Here is a 15,677-nt window from a genome sequence, read left to right on the forward strand (position 1 = left end):
TATACACACATACAGTATATGCATGCATATGTAATCTTTTTGCCATGCTGTTTATAGATGCTTGTGAGTGGAGGTGTGGACTCAACTGTGTGTGCAGCTCTATTACACAAGGCACTGCCCGAGGAGCAGGTCATTGCCGTCCACATAGACAATGGTTTCATGCGCAAAAATGAGTCTCTACAAGTGGAACAGTCACTGAGGAAGCTTGGACTCAAGCTAAGAGGTCAGTATTAAAGTTTCAGGTTAGGTTAAGATTGATATTAGGTAAGATGTAAGGTGAAGTTTCAGATAGTTATGTTTCACTTTAGGTAGGAGTTTAAGGATGGGTTTGTATTTGAGGCTATTTTGTTTCATGCACGAGATCAAGTCCCTGCAAGTGCAACAGTGGAAACTCAGGACTCAGGTGTATAAGTCAATGTTTAGACAAGATTAGGTCTGTTTTTTAGGCTGGTGATGACAATAATGAAATACTGATGATCACCGAAAAATATGTCGACATGTGAAAATGATGTCATTGAGAGGGTGCAACAGTTTCAGCCTGACTTCGATCTCTGAAGAGGGTTCACATCAGGCCAAAACTGCTGTATCTTCTTGGCAGACATCATTTCCATGTGTGGGTATAGTTCTTCCTTTAGATGATGGAGTGGAACATCTTCTAGAGATTGTATCAGCATAACTGGGTAGCATTGATTATGCAAAGGTACTCCATAACTATCCCCCAAAAGGAGGAGGATGGACTGCAGAAGAGCAGCTTCAGCCTGCAACCCACCACTTTCACATCCAGATGAACCTGGGCCCACAACAACCATAAGAGGAAGGAAACATTGACTTGAGCTAGAGAGAGGAACATATTTAAGAGGATTACAGTAATGAGATTCTGTTGATGGTCTTTTTACCTTTCAGTGATCAATGCACGGCACCAGTTTTACGATGGGGTGACTTACATCCCCTTGGACAGCAGTGACCCTATGAGTCGAAAACGCGTCACCAGTCTCCTATGCCACACCCTCAACCCAGAGGAGAAGCGGAAAATTATAGGTGACACGTTTATCAAGGTTGGTGTCTTTGCACGCTGAAGGTAAAGTAGTTTTGTCATGTGTATTCCCCTCTTGATAGACCAAGGAATTGTGGCCATTCATCATCCAGAGTCAAGGATGTATGCAGGTAATGTGCTTCTTTAAGTGAAATGTAAGAAAGACATGATTCTGGCTTATAATTAAGGGGATCAAAGCATATGCACGTGTGCACATTATGCTTATGCATCATATTCTAGATGATTTAAGATGAAAGTGCTGTATGGAAAGTTTACTATGTGGTTATTCAGTGAAAACGGTGGAAGTAAAATATATTGTGTTTAAAATTTCTAGATTGATTATTTGTGTGGATGATAGAATGAGGTGTGTAATGGATGCAAGAGCATATAGAGATTGGGGGAGTGGACTCTCTGACAACTACTTGGTGGTGGTGAAAGTCATGGTTCAAATAAAGTGGTGGAATAGAAGGAAGGAAGTGGTTCATACAAGGAGGGTAGAAAGGTTGCAAGAGGATGGAAAAAACACAGAATATGAGAGAGAAGTGGAGGAGCGATTGGGTAAATATGATTTGGAGAAGATGGGGGACATGGAAGGTGTGTGCAAGATATTCACAGAAAAAATCTGTGCAGCAAGTGAGGTGGTGTGCGGGGTGAAGAGAAGACGAAAGGGGGTACAAAGAATAGCGTGGGTGGAATGAAGAGGTGAGACAGGCTGTGGCACAAAAGAAGAAAACTTATAGTGAGTGGATTAGAAACAGGGATTTGGAGGAAGTTGAGAGATGGAAGAGAGAGGTGAAAAGATTAATAAGAGAGAGTAAGAAGAGAGTGGGTGAGAAATTTGGAAGGAATTTGAGTGTAGTGTTGAGGGAATGGAAGAAAATGTTCTGGAAAGAGGTAATGAGAGTTAGACAAGGTGATAAAGAAGTTAGTTGGGGAGTGAAAGATAAAAATGGTAGATTGCTAGGGGAGAAGGGAGAAAAGGTGAGCAGATGGAGAGAACACCTTAAGGAATTGTTGAACATGAAAGTAATGCGAGTATAAGTGGTTGGGAGATGAAGAGATGTGAGAGGAAGAAATTAAATGGATGGATATTGTGGAAGCAATGAAGAATGTCAAAATGGGGAAAGACCCAGGAATTGGTGGAGTGTGCGGTAAAATGCTGAAGCATCGGGGAGAGTATTATAATAGAATGGGTGTGGAAGATGTGCAGATTGGCCTGGGAGGAAGCTAAAGTCCCAGAGAATTGGCAGTCAGGTATAATTATTCTCCTGTACAAAGGAAAAAGGGAAAAAAGTATGTGGTAATCATAGAGGCATTCGTCTTCTTAGTGTAATAGGAAAAGTATATGGTAGGATACTTATTGACAGAGTTAGGGAAATAACAGAGGAGTTGGTTGGAGAAGAACAGGGAGGTTCCATGAAGGGAAGAGGTTGTCTAGATAAGGTATTCATTCTTAGGTCTTTTGTGGAAAAGTTTCTAGAGAAGGGAAAGAAGTTGTTTGCAGCTTTCATGGATTTGGAGAAAGCATATGACAGGGTGCATAGACAAGGATTGTGGAAAGTATTGAGAATTTATGAAGTCAGTGGGAAGTTGCATGCCGTGAAGACTATGTATGAGGGTGCAAAGGCTGCTATGAGTGTGGTCAGTGAACCAAGTGAATTTTTCTTTTTTGAAGGTTGGATTAAAACAGGGATGTGTCATGGCTCCATGGTTGTTCAATCTGTATATGGATGGGGTCATAATAGAGATATAAGGTAGGGCAGTGGATGTTGAAGCTGCCCTATTGAGAGAGGGCAGTGTTTGGAAACTCCCTGTATTGTTGTTTGCAGATGATTCTGTGTTATTAAATTTCATCCTGGCAGCACCAGCACTGTCTTAACTTTTCATCATCTGTTCCATTTTAATCAGATATCATATTCTGTCATAAAGTAAGGTAATCACACATTTTCTTATGCATTTTGCTACCAAGTTGTCTCATATTGTTCATAGATGAGGTCCCAATACATTTACAGAACTGTCCTGCCTCTTGCTGATATCTTTGTAATCATTTAGTCACATGATCTACTTTTCATGAGAGTATTGGTAACAGAAGGTGGGAGGAGGCATGGTACGCTTAGAAGGTGGATAGATAGATAAACGAGTGTGTGAGAAAGATGGTATAGGAGGTGTATGAATGGGAATGTCTTATTCAGTATGGCAAACTTCGGGTAGTATCCCATTCTGTCAGTTTTTTTTTTCTGGGTCTCTAGATCATACCTCATCCCACTTTGGGGTGTGAAAGGAGGTCTGGATGATGGTGAGGATGAATGATAACTCTTAATTGCCATTAATATATCTTAGATAATATAGTTTTTTGACATTATTTTTACTGCATCTAGAAGATTTTCTCAATATAGGAAAATCTTGTCTTTCTGAAGAGTTAATAAAGTTTTCATTAAAACTTCCCAATGCAAGGAATCTTTCAGAAACTGAATAAAATTATTTGCCGCTAAAATTTTGCCTTTGAGCTGAAGGAGCCATTGAAACAACCCTCAAAGCACATCTTATCACCAGTCCACCCCATCCCACCTTCCATCCTCAGCCCCATGACACATTAGCCTAGCACACATTCCTGCTCTAGTCAGTCCCTATCCACTCCCACCTCCATCTCACCCCTACAACACCCTACCACACTTCACCCCCTTTTGCAGACCTACCCAACCCTGTCAAAGAAAATGTCGTAAGAGCTCATACCATCCCTCACCGTCCAACAGGTAGCTAATGAGGTAATCGCAGAAATGAACCTTCGACCAGACGAGGTGATGCTGGGCCAGGGTACGCTGCGGCCGGACCTAATAGAGTCAGCATCAGCACTGGTGTCAGGCGGTGCACAGAGCATCAAGACACATCACAATGACACAGACCTCGTTAGGCTTCTGCGTGCCCAAGGCAGAGTTGTCGAGCCCCTCAAAGATTTCCACAAAGATGAGGTATGCATGGGGTATGCAGGGTGGTACATCAGCTTAATTATTGGCTGACTGGCCTGTGTGTGTGTGTGTGTGTGTGTGTGTGTGTGTGTGTGTTTTAAGTAACTATATATAACTTGTTATAGACTAGGAGTCATTTAACTTTTTATTACCAGGTACAGGTATAGTAAACTCTGAATTATCCATCATCGCAGTATCCGGCCCAATGCAATACCTAGCGCTGCAGGCGCTAGGTATTGCATTGGGCCGGAAATATATATTTTTTTGAATCAGGGTGACCTAATGATGGTTTTAGGCAGGTCAAATTTCATACTGGGTCATTTGAAGTCTCTGGTAGAGTGTTTGCCTTTTTGGGCTGGGCAATGCCGGGTACCCCTGCAGCCCAATTTTTGGCATGAAGACTCACTTGACCTCCAGTTTGGAAATAGGCTTTGTAAAGTTGACCTCTGAAGTCATTTGAGGTCACTGGTCAGAGGTCAGTTGAGGTCACCAGTACCTCATAGTTTTTCATTTATTTTTCATTTAAATATCAGATGCATTATGGTAGAAGGAAGCTGCAGCTACTGAAGTTATGTTCTGCTTTTGAGTGTAGTACTGTATTTTAAAATTTTTTGATGTTGTTGCAGACCCCAACTTTGATGGTTGTGCAATAAAGGATTGGATGATGGATGGATGGCAGTCTAAAGTAACCTCATCCAAATATCTTTACTTTTTCTTGTTCCCTTTCATTATCATGCTTGTTGGTGACTCAGCAGAACTTCTTACTTCCCCCAGGTGCGGCAGATTGGGCGTGACCTGGGCCTCCTGGAGGAGTTTGTTCAGCGCCACCCTTTCCCTGGCCCTGGTCTGGCCATCAGGGTTTTGTGTGCCGAAGACCCACACATGGAGCGGGACTTCTCAGAGACACAGGTTGTCCTCAAGGTTGTTGTGGATTATGCCGCCAGTGTACAGAAGGTGAGTGGTATTCAGACTGATGTAAGGGATAGGTTCTATAAAGGTTCTTACACAAAAAAAAATTATCTCTGGCTGTTTTATCTGTGCACTGAGAACCTCACATGGAGTGGGAATCCTCAGAAATGTAGGTTGTCCTTGTGATTGTTGTTAATTGTGCTTCCATTGTACAGAAAGTGAGTTGTGTTTAGTTTGGGACAAGTATTACTTTGTATCTGTTAACAGATAGCTTCAGCATGGAAGTGATGGTCTCAAACGATTGCCTGTCACCCTATCCTCCATCAGACTTCCCTCTGCAACTCACACAGCCCTCAACATCTATACATCTCTGTCCCATCCCTTCATGCCATACCCACTTTTAAAATAAAAATAGGATGTGTGGAAAATTCCGTGGTTGTGATTTGGTGGGTTTGAATTTGGTATTGGTTAATGCTCTTTGTCAGCTTTCCTGATTGGGACAGTTTTAAACCAGAAAGTATAGAAGTTTTATACTTTATTGTCTATCTATCTGTCTATCTATCTATCTATCTATCTATCTATATATATATAATATATCCATATCCATCCATCCATCATCCAGTCCTACTTCGCCCCATGAGGAGTGTAGGAGCCCGGGACTAGGCAAGATGGTCGTGACATTTAAGATGAGTGACCAACCTCACTCATCCCTGAATGGCATCACATGAGCAATAAACCCCAGCCATCCCTTGGATATAAACCTTCACTGGCTCAATCCAATTGGAGTGCCTTAATTGCCCACTAAACCAACAGGTGCCATAGCTTGGTTATATGGTTACCACCCAGCATAGTAAATGGTTTCTTGTTGTACAGGAAACCATTTGGCTTGTCACTCAGTGTACAGTCACCCACAGGCAGAAGGAAGAAGAAAGAATGAAGGAACAAAAGACAGAAGAGGGAATGTAAAGTCACCGTAGGCAGAAGGAAGAGGAAAGAATGAAGGAAAGAAAGACAGAAGAGGATGGAAGGAAAGAAGGACGGAGGAGAGGAAAGGGCAAACACCTGAGAGCAGCACTACATCAAGTGATTGGATGGTGAGTGCCCCCACCTACCACATATATATATATATATATATATACTATCATATAGGCCTCTCCCAGTCATTTTCACTTATCCCAGTCTTGTCCTATTTCTTCCCGGTGTGGAATCCTAAGATCTATAGTGAACTTTCTGTCTTCATTGCTTGCTCCATGTTTGATGTCTGCCACCCTGTGTTTCTTGATATCGTCAAACCATCTAGTTGTTGGTCTTGCTCTTGGTTGTTTTGAATCGGTTATTACACTGTCTGATGCTTTCCTTGTCTATCTGTTGTCGTGTCCTCTACAGTTATGGCTCATCCAGTGCCATTTGTTCTTTATTACTGATTTTATTGCATCTCCTTCTCCAATCTGGTGTCTAATCCAGGCTAATTCTTTCCTATCTCTTCGTGATTTGTAGCATCGTTTCCCATACCTCTCAGGACACTTCACAACTTTCGTTCCAGTGGTTCAGTCATTGTCCATGTCTCTGAGCCCAAAGTCATTTCAGGGAGAATGCAGTGAAACTTTTACTTCAAACACAATGAAAATGCCCTTTAATATGCAGTTTGTCTACCAAACATGCTCCTACTCAGCCATATACTGTGCATCTGCTCATTTCACATTCAAATGATGGGTTAGTCTGTACGAGTTGCCCTGGGTATACAAATTCATCAACTAATTCTAAACCTTCGTTTTGGATTCTTATTTCCTCAGTGTATATATACAGTTTGTACAATAACTTTGATAGTGGCATTTTTAATTTTTGTTACAAGGTAGAGTATTTTGCATGTAAATAAAGGCATTTGGGAATGGGTAGGTGTTAGAAAAGGATACCAGCCACTTTTTCAAGGATTATAAAGCAGTTCTAAGTATAGTCACACATTAAGTCCAAAGAAAGCATACATTTGTTCAGTGTTGGGCGTACGTATCTCTTGGAATGTATGTACTGTCGTGGTCATAAATAATCACCTATCCTTCAGTACCCCGTGCCTCAGGCTGTCTGCTTTATGCGTGGCAAGCCACAGTGGAGTAAGAGGGGCTGAGAGGGAGGGGCCAGAGAGAGAAGGGAAGGTGGGTGGGGGGACGAGTGATGGTGCGAGGGTGGAGTGAGGAAGGGGAGGTAGAGGAGGGAGAATGAAATACGAAGTGCTGGTCACATACTTTGTCTATTTTCTTTCATTCAGGGCATGATATGAAAGAGTTAATGTTCAGTAGATAAGGCTGCATTACACCGTGTATAGCGACATTAGGTAATAAGCTTTAGACAGGTGGTGATATCAAGGGCTGGCTCGTGAGTGAAATATACTGACATGACAGATCAAACATTAGTATGGAGCCAGATATTTGTGTTTATCTGTGTATTTTGACTTTGGACGCAGAATGGAATTTGGATGGCTTTGACTTCTGTAATGTTTATATAAGAAACATCCTCTACCATTACATGTAATTAAATTTTTGAACTAAATATCATATGCAACCTTTGACACAGCTGTTTCCACAGTAAATATGATCATCCTCTCACTATATACTCCCTATATACAGTCACTATCTGTCAGCTATTTTATGGCCTCTCTATATGAAGAGGATATTTAAAATAATTTTGCTTAAAAAGTAGGTAAATTTGATGTCTGTGCACATGGGTGGAGATAATAACGGTATCTCTCATAATCTGTTAGAAGGAAAATGAAACAAAATCCTACCCAAACTCCCAGAATATATCTGTCAGTGTTTACCGACATTGGTCAAGCCAACGCAACCAGGAAAGTCTTAGTAGGTAGTCCAGTGGCCTTCTGCCTGAATAACCTCCTGCAGTCTTCGCTGCACCAGGGAAACATTGTTGTTGATGTTTTACTGGTTTCGTCTGAACAACTCCCACTCATCCTTGGTGTGCTGGAGGAGCCGGAACTGTGTCTTCTCGTTCTCTGACTCCCATGCGTTGACAATCTGGACCCACACAGTCTCAATGGCTCTGCACTAATGTTTGACCTGTCACATCAGTATATTTCTCTCATGAGCCAGTCCTTGATATCACCACCTATCTAAAGTTTGTTATCTTATGCCACTATACAAGGTGCAATGCAGCATAATCTACTGAATAGTAACTCCTGTATATCATGCCCTGAATGAAAGATAATAGACAAAAAATGTGACCGCCACTTTGCATATCGTTCTCCCTCTCCTCCCTCACTCCACCTGCACACCATCACTCGTCCCCCCACCCACCTTCCCTTCTCTCTTTCTGGCCCCTCCCTCTCAGTCCCTCTTACTCCAGTGTGACTTGCTGAGTATAAAGGAGCCAGCCTAAGGCACGGGGTACTGGAGGATAGGTGATTATTTACGACCACAACTGTACAATGCAGCCAAATTCACTCAAAGTGCTGAAGTGTTTCTGGTCATGATGAAGTGTCTTTTGTGTTATCTGATATTATTGATAATTTTGTTAATTATTTTTAATGAAAGTCAATGAAAATTAGGGTTGGGATGATGATGATGATGATACAGAAGAATAATGGTGCCTGTTGTGATACTGTTGAACAGAAACATGCGTTGTTGAACCGGATAGAAAACTGCACCTCAGAGGAAGAGAGGCAAGAGCTACACAGAATTTCCCTCAGCCAGACCCTTTACTCCACACTACTGCCTCTCAAGTCTGTTGGGGTCCAGGTGAGGGTGGAGGCCTGTATTTTCATTGGTTTATCCATGCAGTCTGATGATGTGTTTTTCTTCATTTTTATTCTGCCACTCAGAGTATCTTATTTAGCGTAGGAAAGACATTTACTCTAGAGTGGTCAGTTACAGCCTTACTTCTTCACATTGCAAGTTCTCCCATAAGCTGAATAAAATTGTCTGGATAGAAAGAATAGAATAAATAATAAATACATGAGATTGAAAGGATTGAGGAGGTTTGTGTACAAACTCCTCTGCCTTACACATATATTTTTGTATATGACACTAGCATGATAATTTATTTTATGTGGGAACTACATTCATATCACAAAGAAATAACATACAAGAGAAAAATACCGTGGAATATGTAAGATGAAATTTTTTTCTATTGAGTTTTGACTTACAGTATTTGTTTATTTTTTATCATACTGTTTCAGATAATATGTTGAAGAAAATCAGAATAATCTTAGATCCATATCTTCCCGTTCATTTCATCAGGGTGACTGCCGGACATACAGCTATGTGGCGGGCCTGTCCTGCGACTCTGATCCAGTGTGGGAGGACTTACTCATTCTCGCCAGACTTATACCCAAGATCTGCCACAATATTAACAGGTCAGATCATTGTGTGTTACCTTCATAATATCCTCTCTCTCTCGCGTTTCTTGATCCTACCCCTCGATCATTAGGTGGAAATAAGAGTTAGGATGATGATTATAATATGAGAGGTCGTGCAACGAAAGGTGTTCTCATACTAACTCATAAAATGCCAGAAAATGGGTTCGATGTTCAACATTATTCTCGCAGATTTAGCTTTTTTTTTATTTTATTTTATTTTATTTTATTTTTTTTTATTTTTTTTTTTTTAAGGTAAGGTTTTTGTAGTTTATGATTCTTATAACATTTTGGCCATACAGTAATCCCTCCAATAACTGATGTAATAGAGCCAAAGGCATGTCCAGAAATTGGGTTTGTCCAGGATTTGGGAAAATACCTCCTGGACAGGTACTTATGGACCCTAAACCAGCCTAACTCAGAAAACCACCTACATAACTCCCTACCAGACATGCATAGCACCTGTTTAAGACTCTATTCACACAAATAAGGGACAGAAAGCATGAAATATCTGAAAAGGAACCAGAGAATGAGGAATTAGAAGTGAGTATGGAAAATATTGAACAGTGTGCTGGGTACTTACAACACGTCTGTGGCCGTTACGAAGATTAACCCCCCCTCTTCTAAGGCTCTGGCAGTGTTGAAAATGCTCTTGAAGTGCGTACAGTCATCCAGTGTTGTGCTGCACTTAATCCTTTGCACTGTGAATTATAACTGTTTAACACTGCACATTCTGTTCTTACTTGCGCCAAGCCAGTTGCAACACACCAGTTGGCGCTCTGCACTTAGTGCTTTGCATTCTGAATGCTAATTTCTTAACACTGTAAATTCCCATATGGTCCAATGGCGAGGTATTGCAGTTTATTCACTGTTTATTCACAAAAACTAGCATGTGGGCAGCCATTGCGATGAGCATCGAGTCTGGATGGTAGTTAGGCAGTAACTGGGAAGGGGAGGAAGCAGGGGGCCACCCTACTACACGCAAAAACACAGCGGCGCCAAGTTCAGAGTACGGTTGAAAAAAATATCAGATTTTTTTTTGTGGGGGGGTGAGGGGTGAAGGGCCGGGGCCCAAAATGTCTGGAAATTGGGGTGTCTGGGAAATGGGCATGCGGTTATAACAGGGATTGCTGTATCTATGAAAATATTTCACCCTCATCTTAAATGTCAGGACCAACTTGCCTAGCACCGAGCTTCTACGCTCCTCATGGGGCAACGGTGGATTAGATGATGATGATTTAAAGTTTTTTTTTTATTTTGCTGACCTTTCAACCTGTTTTCTGACTAAACTTGATTGCTTAACCCATTCGGTGCCAGAACCTTTGTTGGCTTTTATGCCTAGATTGCCAAGAGTCTGGGCGGCAAAGTTTCCTAGAATGCCGGCCATTTTCAACTTTTTTTTTTCCATGAAAAGCCCTGATATATTTTTGTATTTTTGGCAAATTTGCTGATACTGCTAGTGACTCCTAAGTCTAGATCATGTATATACATATATAATAAATAATAAGGGACCAAGTACTGAACCCTGGGGTACACCGCTAGTTACTAATCCCCAATCCGACTTAGTTCCATTTATTAATACTCTCTGCTTTCGTCCTTTCAGCCAGGATTCTGTCCATTTTAAGATATCGCTGTCAATACCATGTGTCAGGGTGTGTTTTATATTTGGAAGTGCTATAATTATGATGATGATGATGATTTGTTTTCACAGGGTGTGTTTTATATTTGGAGGTGCTGTGAAGGACCTAGTTCAAGACATAACCCAGACCAGCCTTACCCCAGGGGTCCTTGCTACTCTCAGGCAAGCAGATTTCCTTGCCAACCAGGTCAGTTGATTCCCAGTCAAGGACCAGATGAATAAAGAGAGACAATTCATTATGTTTACCCTGAATTCAGCCAACCTTTGTAACTGTTTTGTTTCAATCCCCACTACAAATAAAAAAAGATAAAAAAATCAACCCACACAGAATGCCACAATAACATCCCTCATCAACCCAATACTGCACTTTACAAATACTTATATAAACATATTGCCAACTACAGCTGTCCTAACCCTCCAGCCAAATAGCTTCATGTATCTCTGCTAGACATTTACCCTTCAGAAAATGACTTTTCCAGTGAGACAGGAGTGAACTATGCCAAGTTACAATGTGATCATCACCCTTTGCTGCTACAGTAATTCACAAGCTTTCCAATTTGTCCACACTTTAATGCATCCTGCACACAGCACTTCATGCACCTCACTCACATCACAGACTAGATGCACACAGTTTCCTGTTTCATATCCTGATGAGTCTTAGAGTTACAGCAACAGCAACAACTGTACAGTTGGGGAGAAGAGTTCACCAAGTATTTCAGCTCTTTTGGTTATCACATTTTGCTGGTAGATCTGCTTATTGATGATTTTCTTTGATATAACAGTAGGGAAATAGCCAGAGATAAAGACACATGGAAAACTGTCGTAAGAAGTGAAAAACGCCCCACACATGCTAAGCTAGTTAGTGGTCTTTAAGCTAAACAGAACGTAGCTTATGTTCTGTCAGAAGAAAAATGATGGACATACCTCGAGAATGAAGTAGATGCAGTGGAACAGTAGATCAACGTTTGTCCTTCGTTGTAAGACCAACTTTTGTACTTGGTTGCACATGTATTGCTGTTGTTTATTCATGCACTTGCTGAATTTTGCAGTGCCAAAGAGGGACTCCTTCATGTGGTGGCACCATTATATATGGACAGCACTACTACCCAGTAATATGGTCTCTCATTTCCATCCCAGTCCTGTGAAAGGGGGAGTGTGGACTGTCAGAGAAGGGCAACTTAACATGTAGTCCATTGGATTCCGTATCAAATGAACTTGGGACTGTGACTACTACTAATGCTGTTCTTGCCACTGAACTTCCAACAGGTGTTGGCGGAGTCTGGGTACACTGAGAAGTTGGCACAGATGCCAGTGGTGCTGGTGCCCATACACTTTGACCGTGACCCTGTGACGAGACTGCCCTCCTGCCAGCGCTCCCTGGTCCTGCGCCCATTCATTACGCACGACTTCATGACTGGCATCCCTGCACTCCCGGGCAAGCACATCCCTGTGGAGGTCAGTGTTTCTTTGGATGGCTTTAACTTTTCAGTCTTATTGTTTTTATATATATATATATATATATATATATATATACAGTAAGGTCCCGGGTTACGTCAGAGTTCCGTTCCTGAGACATGACGTAAGCCGATTTTGAACGTAACTCGAGTTTTATACAGTACGTCGTATGATTATGCTTACCGCAATGCATCTTACAGATTTTTCAACCATACATTGCATACTATACATGTAATAATCTTATAACAGGTATGTATAAGAAACATAGTCTTTTGAACTGATGATATTTATTGAATAAAATATAAGTTGTACTAGCTAAGAGTCTTCGTCACAGTACCGCACTCGCTGCGGTAACAGCACTCTCATCGTCATGGCAGCAGAGTTACGCCACCACTGCCTCACCCACAACTGAGTCTGGCTGCCGCTCCTCACTCTCCCGTCCTTACACACGTGCACACTGCCAACACACATTTTATTCCTATATTCAAGCACTTTTCATACTTCATCATACAATAAAGTTTACTGTAAATTACTGCCGTAAAATATGAAATAACATCATTACCAGCACGATAATGTAAGCATTTCTAACATCAAGTTTGATGGCTTTTTTTTTTTTTCTCACTCGGACAGCAAAATTATTTCAGTGATAAAATGACCGATTACTGTATGGTACTGTAATAAAAGATGCATACTATGTGTCACTACATACCTTCTGACATCAACTTGACTCGTTACTGGGGTTGCGATGTGGAAGGCACTGCATCAGGGGAGTCAGGGACCGGAGCAGGGGAGTCCAGGGCTGAAGCAGGGGAGTCCGGGGCTGAAGCAGGGGAGTCAGGGGCTGAAGATAGGGAGTCAGGGGTTGACGATGAGGATGAGGTAGCAACTGGTGGTGAAGTTGTGGCTCGGTGTTCAGTTCGCTTGAAAACTGGAGAATTGAAGACTGCTTGGCGGCATATTTCTTTTCGTCATAGATTTGACGATAACAGGACACTGCATCCTCAATTCCCCTGTACACTTTGGCAAACCTCTCTGCATTTGGGTCCTGATCTTCAAATGCAGCCATTGCTTTTTCTAGGAAGTCGAAAGCATTTGCCATTTCCTTAATCTTAAACTGTCTTAGCGGTTCTGCCTCATCACTTTTTTCATCATTTTCCATTTGCTTTCCTAGGTATAGCAAGTCTTCATTACTCAGCTCTTGATCATGTGAATCAACAAGTTCATGTACATCACTCTCGTCTATGTCCAGATTTAAATCGTTTCCAATTTTCACACAGTTGCGCTTGACTTCGTTTATACTGTCTTCATCAAATCCTTTAAAGTCATTTACGAGGTTAGGGCACACTTTTTTCCACACTCCGTGCATATTTGTCTCAGTCACTTCAGCCCAACATTCTCCAATATTTTTAACTGCCTTATAGATGTTGAAATCTTTCCAGAATTCTTTGAGTGTTACTTTACCATTTTCTGTTGCTCGTATTGCCTGTCTGAATGTTTTTCTCAGGTAGTAAGCCTTGAAAGCTCTTATTACACCTTGGTCCATGGGTTGTAGGATTGATGTTGTGTTTGGTGGCATAAACACAACTTTTACATTAGGGTGCAACTCTGTCAGGCTCGAAGGATGACCAGGAGCATTATCAATAATGAGAAGAGCTTTGAATGGCAGATTCTTCATAGCACAATACCGTTCAACCTCTGGCACGAAACACTTTGAAAACCAGTCAATGAAAATTGCACTAGTCACCCAAGCCTTTAAATTACTTTTCCAATGAACTGGTAGGCTAGCTTTAAGGATCCCCTTAAGAGCTCTTGGATTTTCGGAGTGGTACACGAGTAGCGGTTTGAGCTTGAAATCGCCTGCACAGTTTCCCCCCAAAAGTAGCGTTAGGCGCTCTTTGGATGCTTTGTGACCTGGCATGGTTTTTTCTTCTTTAGCAATATAGGTTCTGTTAGGCATTCGTTTCCAGTTTAGTCCCGTTTCATCAACATTAAATATAAGTTCTGGAATGTAGCCTTCCTTCTCAATCAACTCCTCCAACTCTTTAACGAATGTTTTTGCTGCATCGTCATCTGCACTGGCTGCTTCTCCGAAAATTCTTTTTGCTGGTTAGGTTTGCTCGAGCCCTGAAACGAGTAAACCAACCTTTTGATGCCACAAATGTCTCGTTGGTCTCACTTTCCTCACTTTTTCTTTCTTAAGGTCTTGGTAGAGTGTGCGTGCTTTTTCACAGATTAACTGTTCACTCAGAGGCATGCACCGTTGATTATTGTCCTCAATCCACAGCATTAGCATCCGTTCCATCTCAATCAACAGTCCCGATCTTTGCTTGGTAATCACAGTTGATTGCATGGGAGTTGCACCTTAACGTGAGTCAAGATACGTTCCTTGTCTTTGAGGATGGTAGCTACGGTAGTACGGCTCATCCCAAGCGCACGCCCGATTGCTGATGCCTTTTCTCCTTTCTCATTACGCTTAATAATATCGACTTTTTCACGTAATGTGATGGTCTTGCGTTTCTTGGAGTCGTTATGGTCACCAGGAAGCTGTCTCTTAGGCATCTTGGAATCAGGATGGCGAAAAACACAAGAAAATGACGGTATCACTGTATCAGGCGGTGGTAGCAGTGAGACTGAGAGCGATTGTTGGTAGTCAAGAGTGAGGCGGGAAAACGCCAGAGACATCTCGCGGTACTTAGCAACACTTCAAAACCCACTCTTTACGTATTTTTTCTTTATTTTCTTATATTTTAAAATTTCCACTCACGGACCGACTGTCGTAACCTTGAATTGACGTAAGTCGATACTGACGTAACCCGGGACCTTACTGTATATATATATAGTGCCCTCGCACAGTGAATGAGTTTCTGGGCGCCAGACGAACTCATTCACTGTGAACAGCATATCTTATGGGAAATATAACACACAAACCATGCAGACAATACTCTGATACAACGTACTCACTCCTAGGGCTGTGGAGTTGGTACGCGAAACACCCGATTCTGACTCCTTGATTTCTTATGTGTCCGACTCCAACTCTGACCCGTTAGACTTTCTATACACTGTACTGTAATAAATTTGCCATGACAACTTACACAAGATGCCATTCCATCACAACTACGTGAATTGTCTGGCTGCTATTAAAATCCATGTCTTTAAAGGTTTGACTTTAATGGTTGCAGCTGCATTATGACAAAATGATAGTTTCTGCCTTAGAATTCCCACCTCGCAGCGTACAGGCACTGGCAGACACTTCATGTCACTTTATACCTTAACCATTTCTTTCCAAATACTTTTGTATTAAAGAAACTCACCTCT

General features: G+C 41.6%; 1 protein-coding gene across 1 annotated transcript in view; it reads left to right on the forward strand.

Annotated features, from left to right (window-relative positions):
- The window catches only part of bur (GMP synthase burgundy), a 43,176-nt gene that overhangs the window by 24,209 nt on the left and 3,290 nt on the right, over positions 1–15,677 (forward strand). Inside the window, exons 7-14 of the mRNA XM_080272118.1 lie at positions 58–223; positions 904–1,055; positions 3,787–4,002; positions 4,774–4,953; positions 8,526–8,651; positions 9,153–9,268; positions 10,980–11,094; positions 12,174–12,362. Coding sequence (XP_080128244.1) covers positions 58–223; positions 904–1,055; positions 3,787–4,002; positions 4,774–4,953; positions 8,526–8,651; positions 9,153–9,268; positions 10,980–11,094; positions 12,174–12,362 — 1,260 coding nt within the window. The remainder of the gene's footprint in view (positions 1–57; positions 224–903; positions 1,056–3,786; positions 4,003–4,773; positions 4,954–8,525; positions 8,652–9,152; positions 9,269–10,979; positions 11,095–12,173; positions 12,363–15,677) is intronic.

This window comes from Coenobita brevimanus, chromosome 49 (genome assembly GCF_032717465.1).
Source record: "Coenobita brevimanus isolate Jiangsu-jjx chromosome 49, ASM3271746v2, whole genome shotgun sequence".
In the NCBI taxonomy this organism is placed as follows: domain Eukaryota; kingdom Metazoa; phylum Arthropoda; class Malacostraca; order Decapoda; family Coenobitidae; genus Coenobita; species Coenobita brevimanus.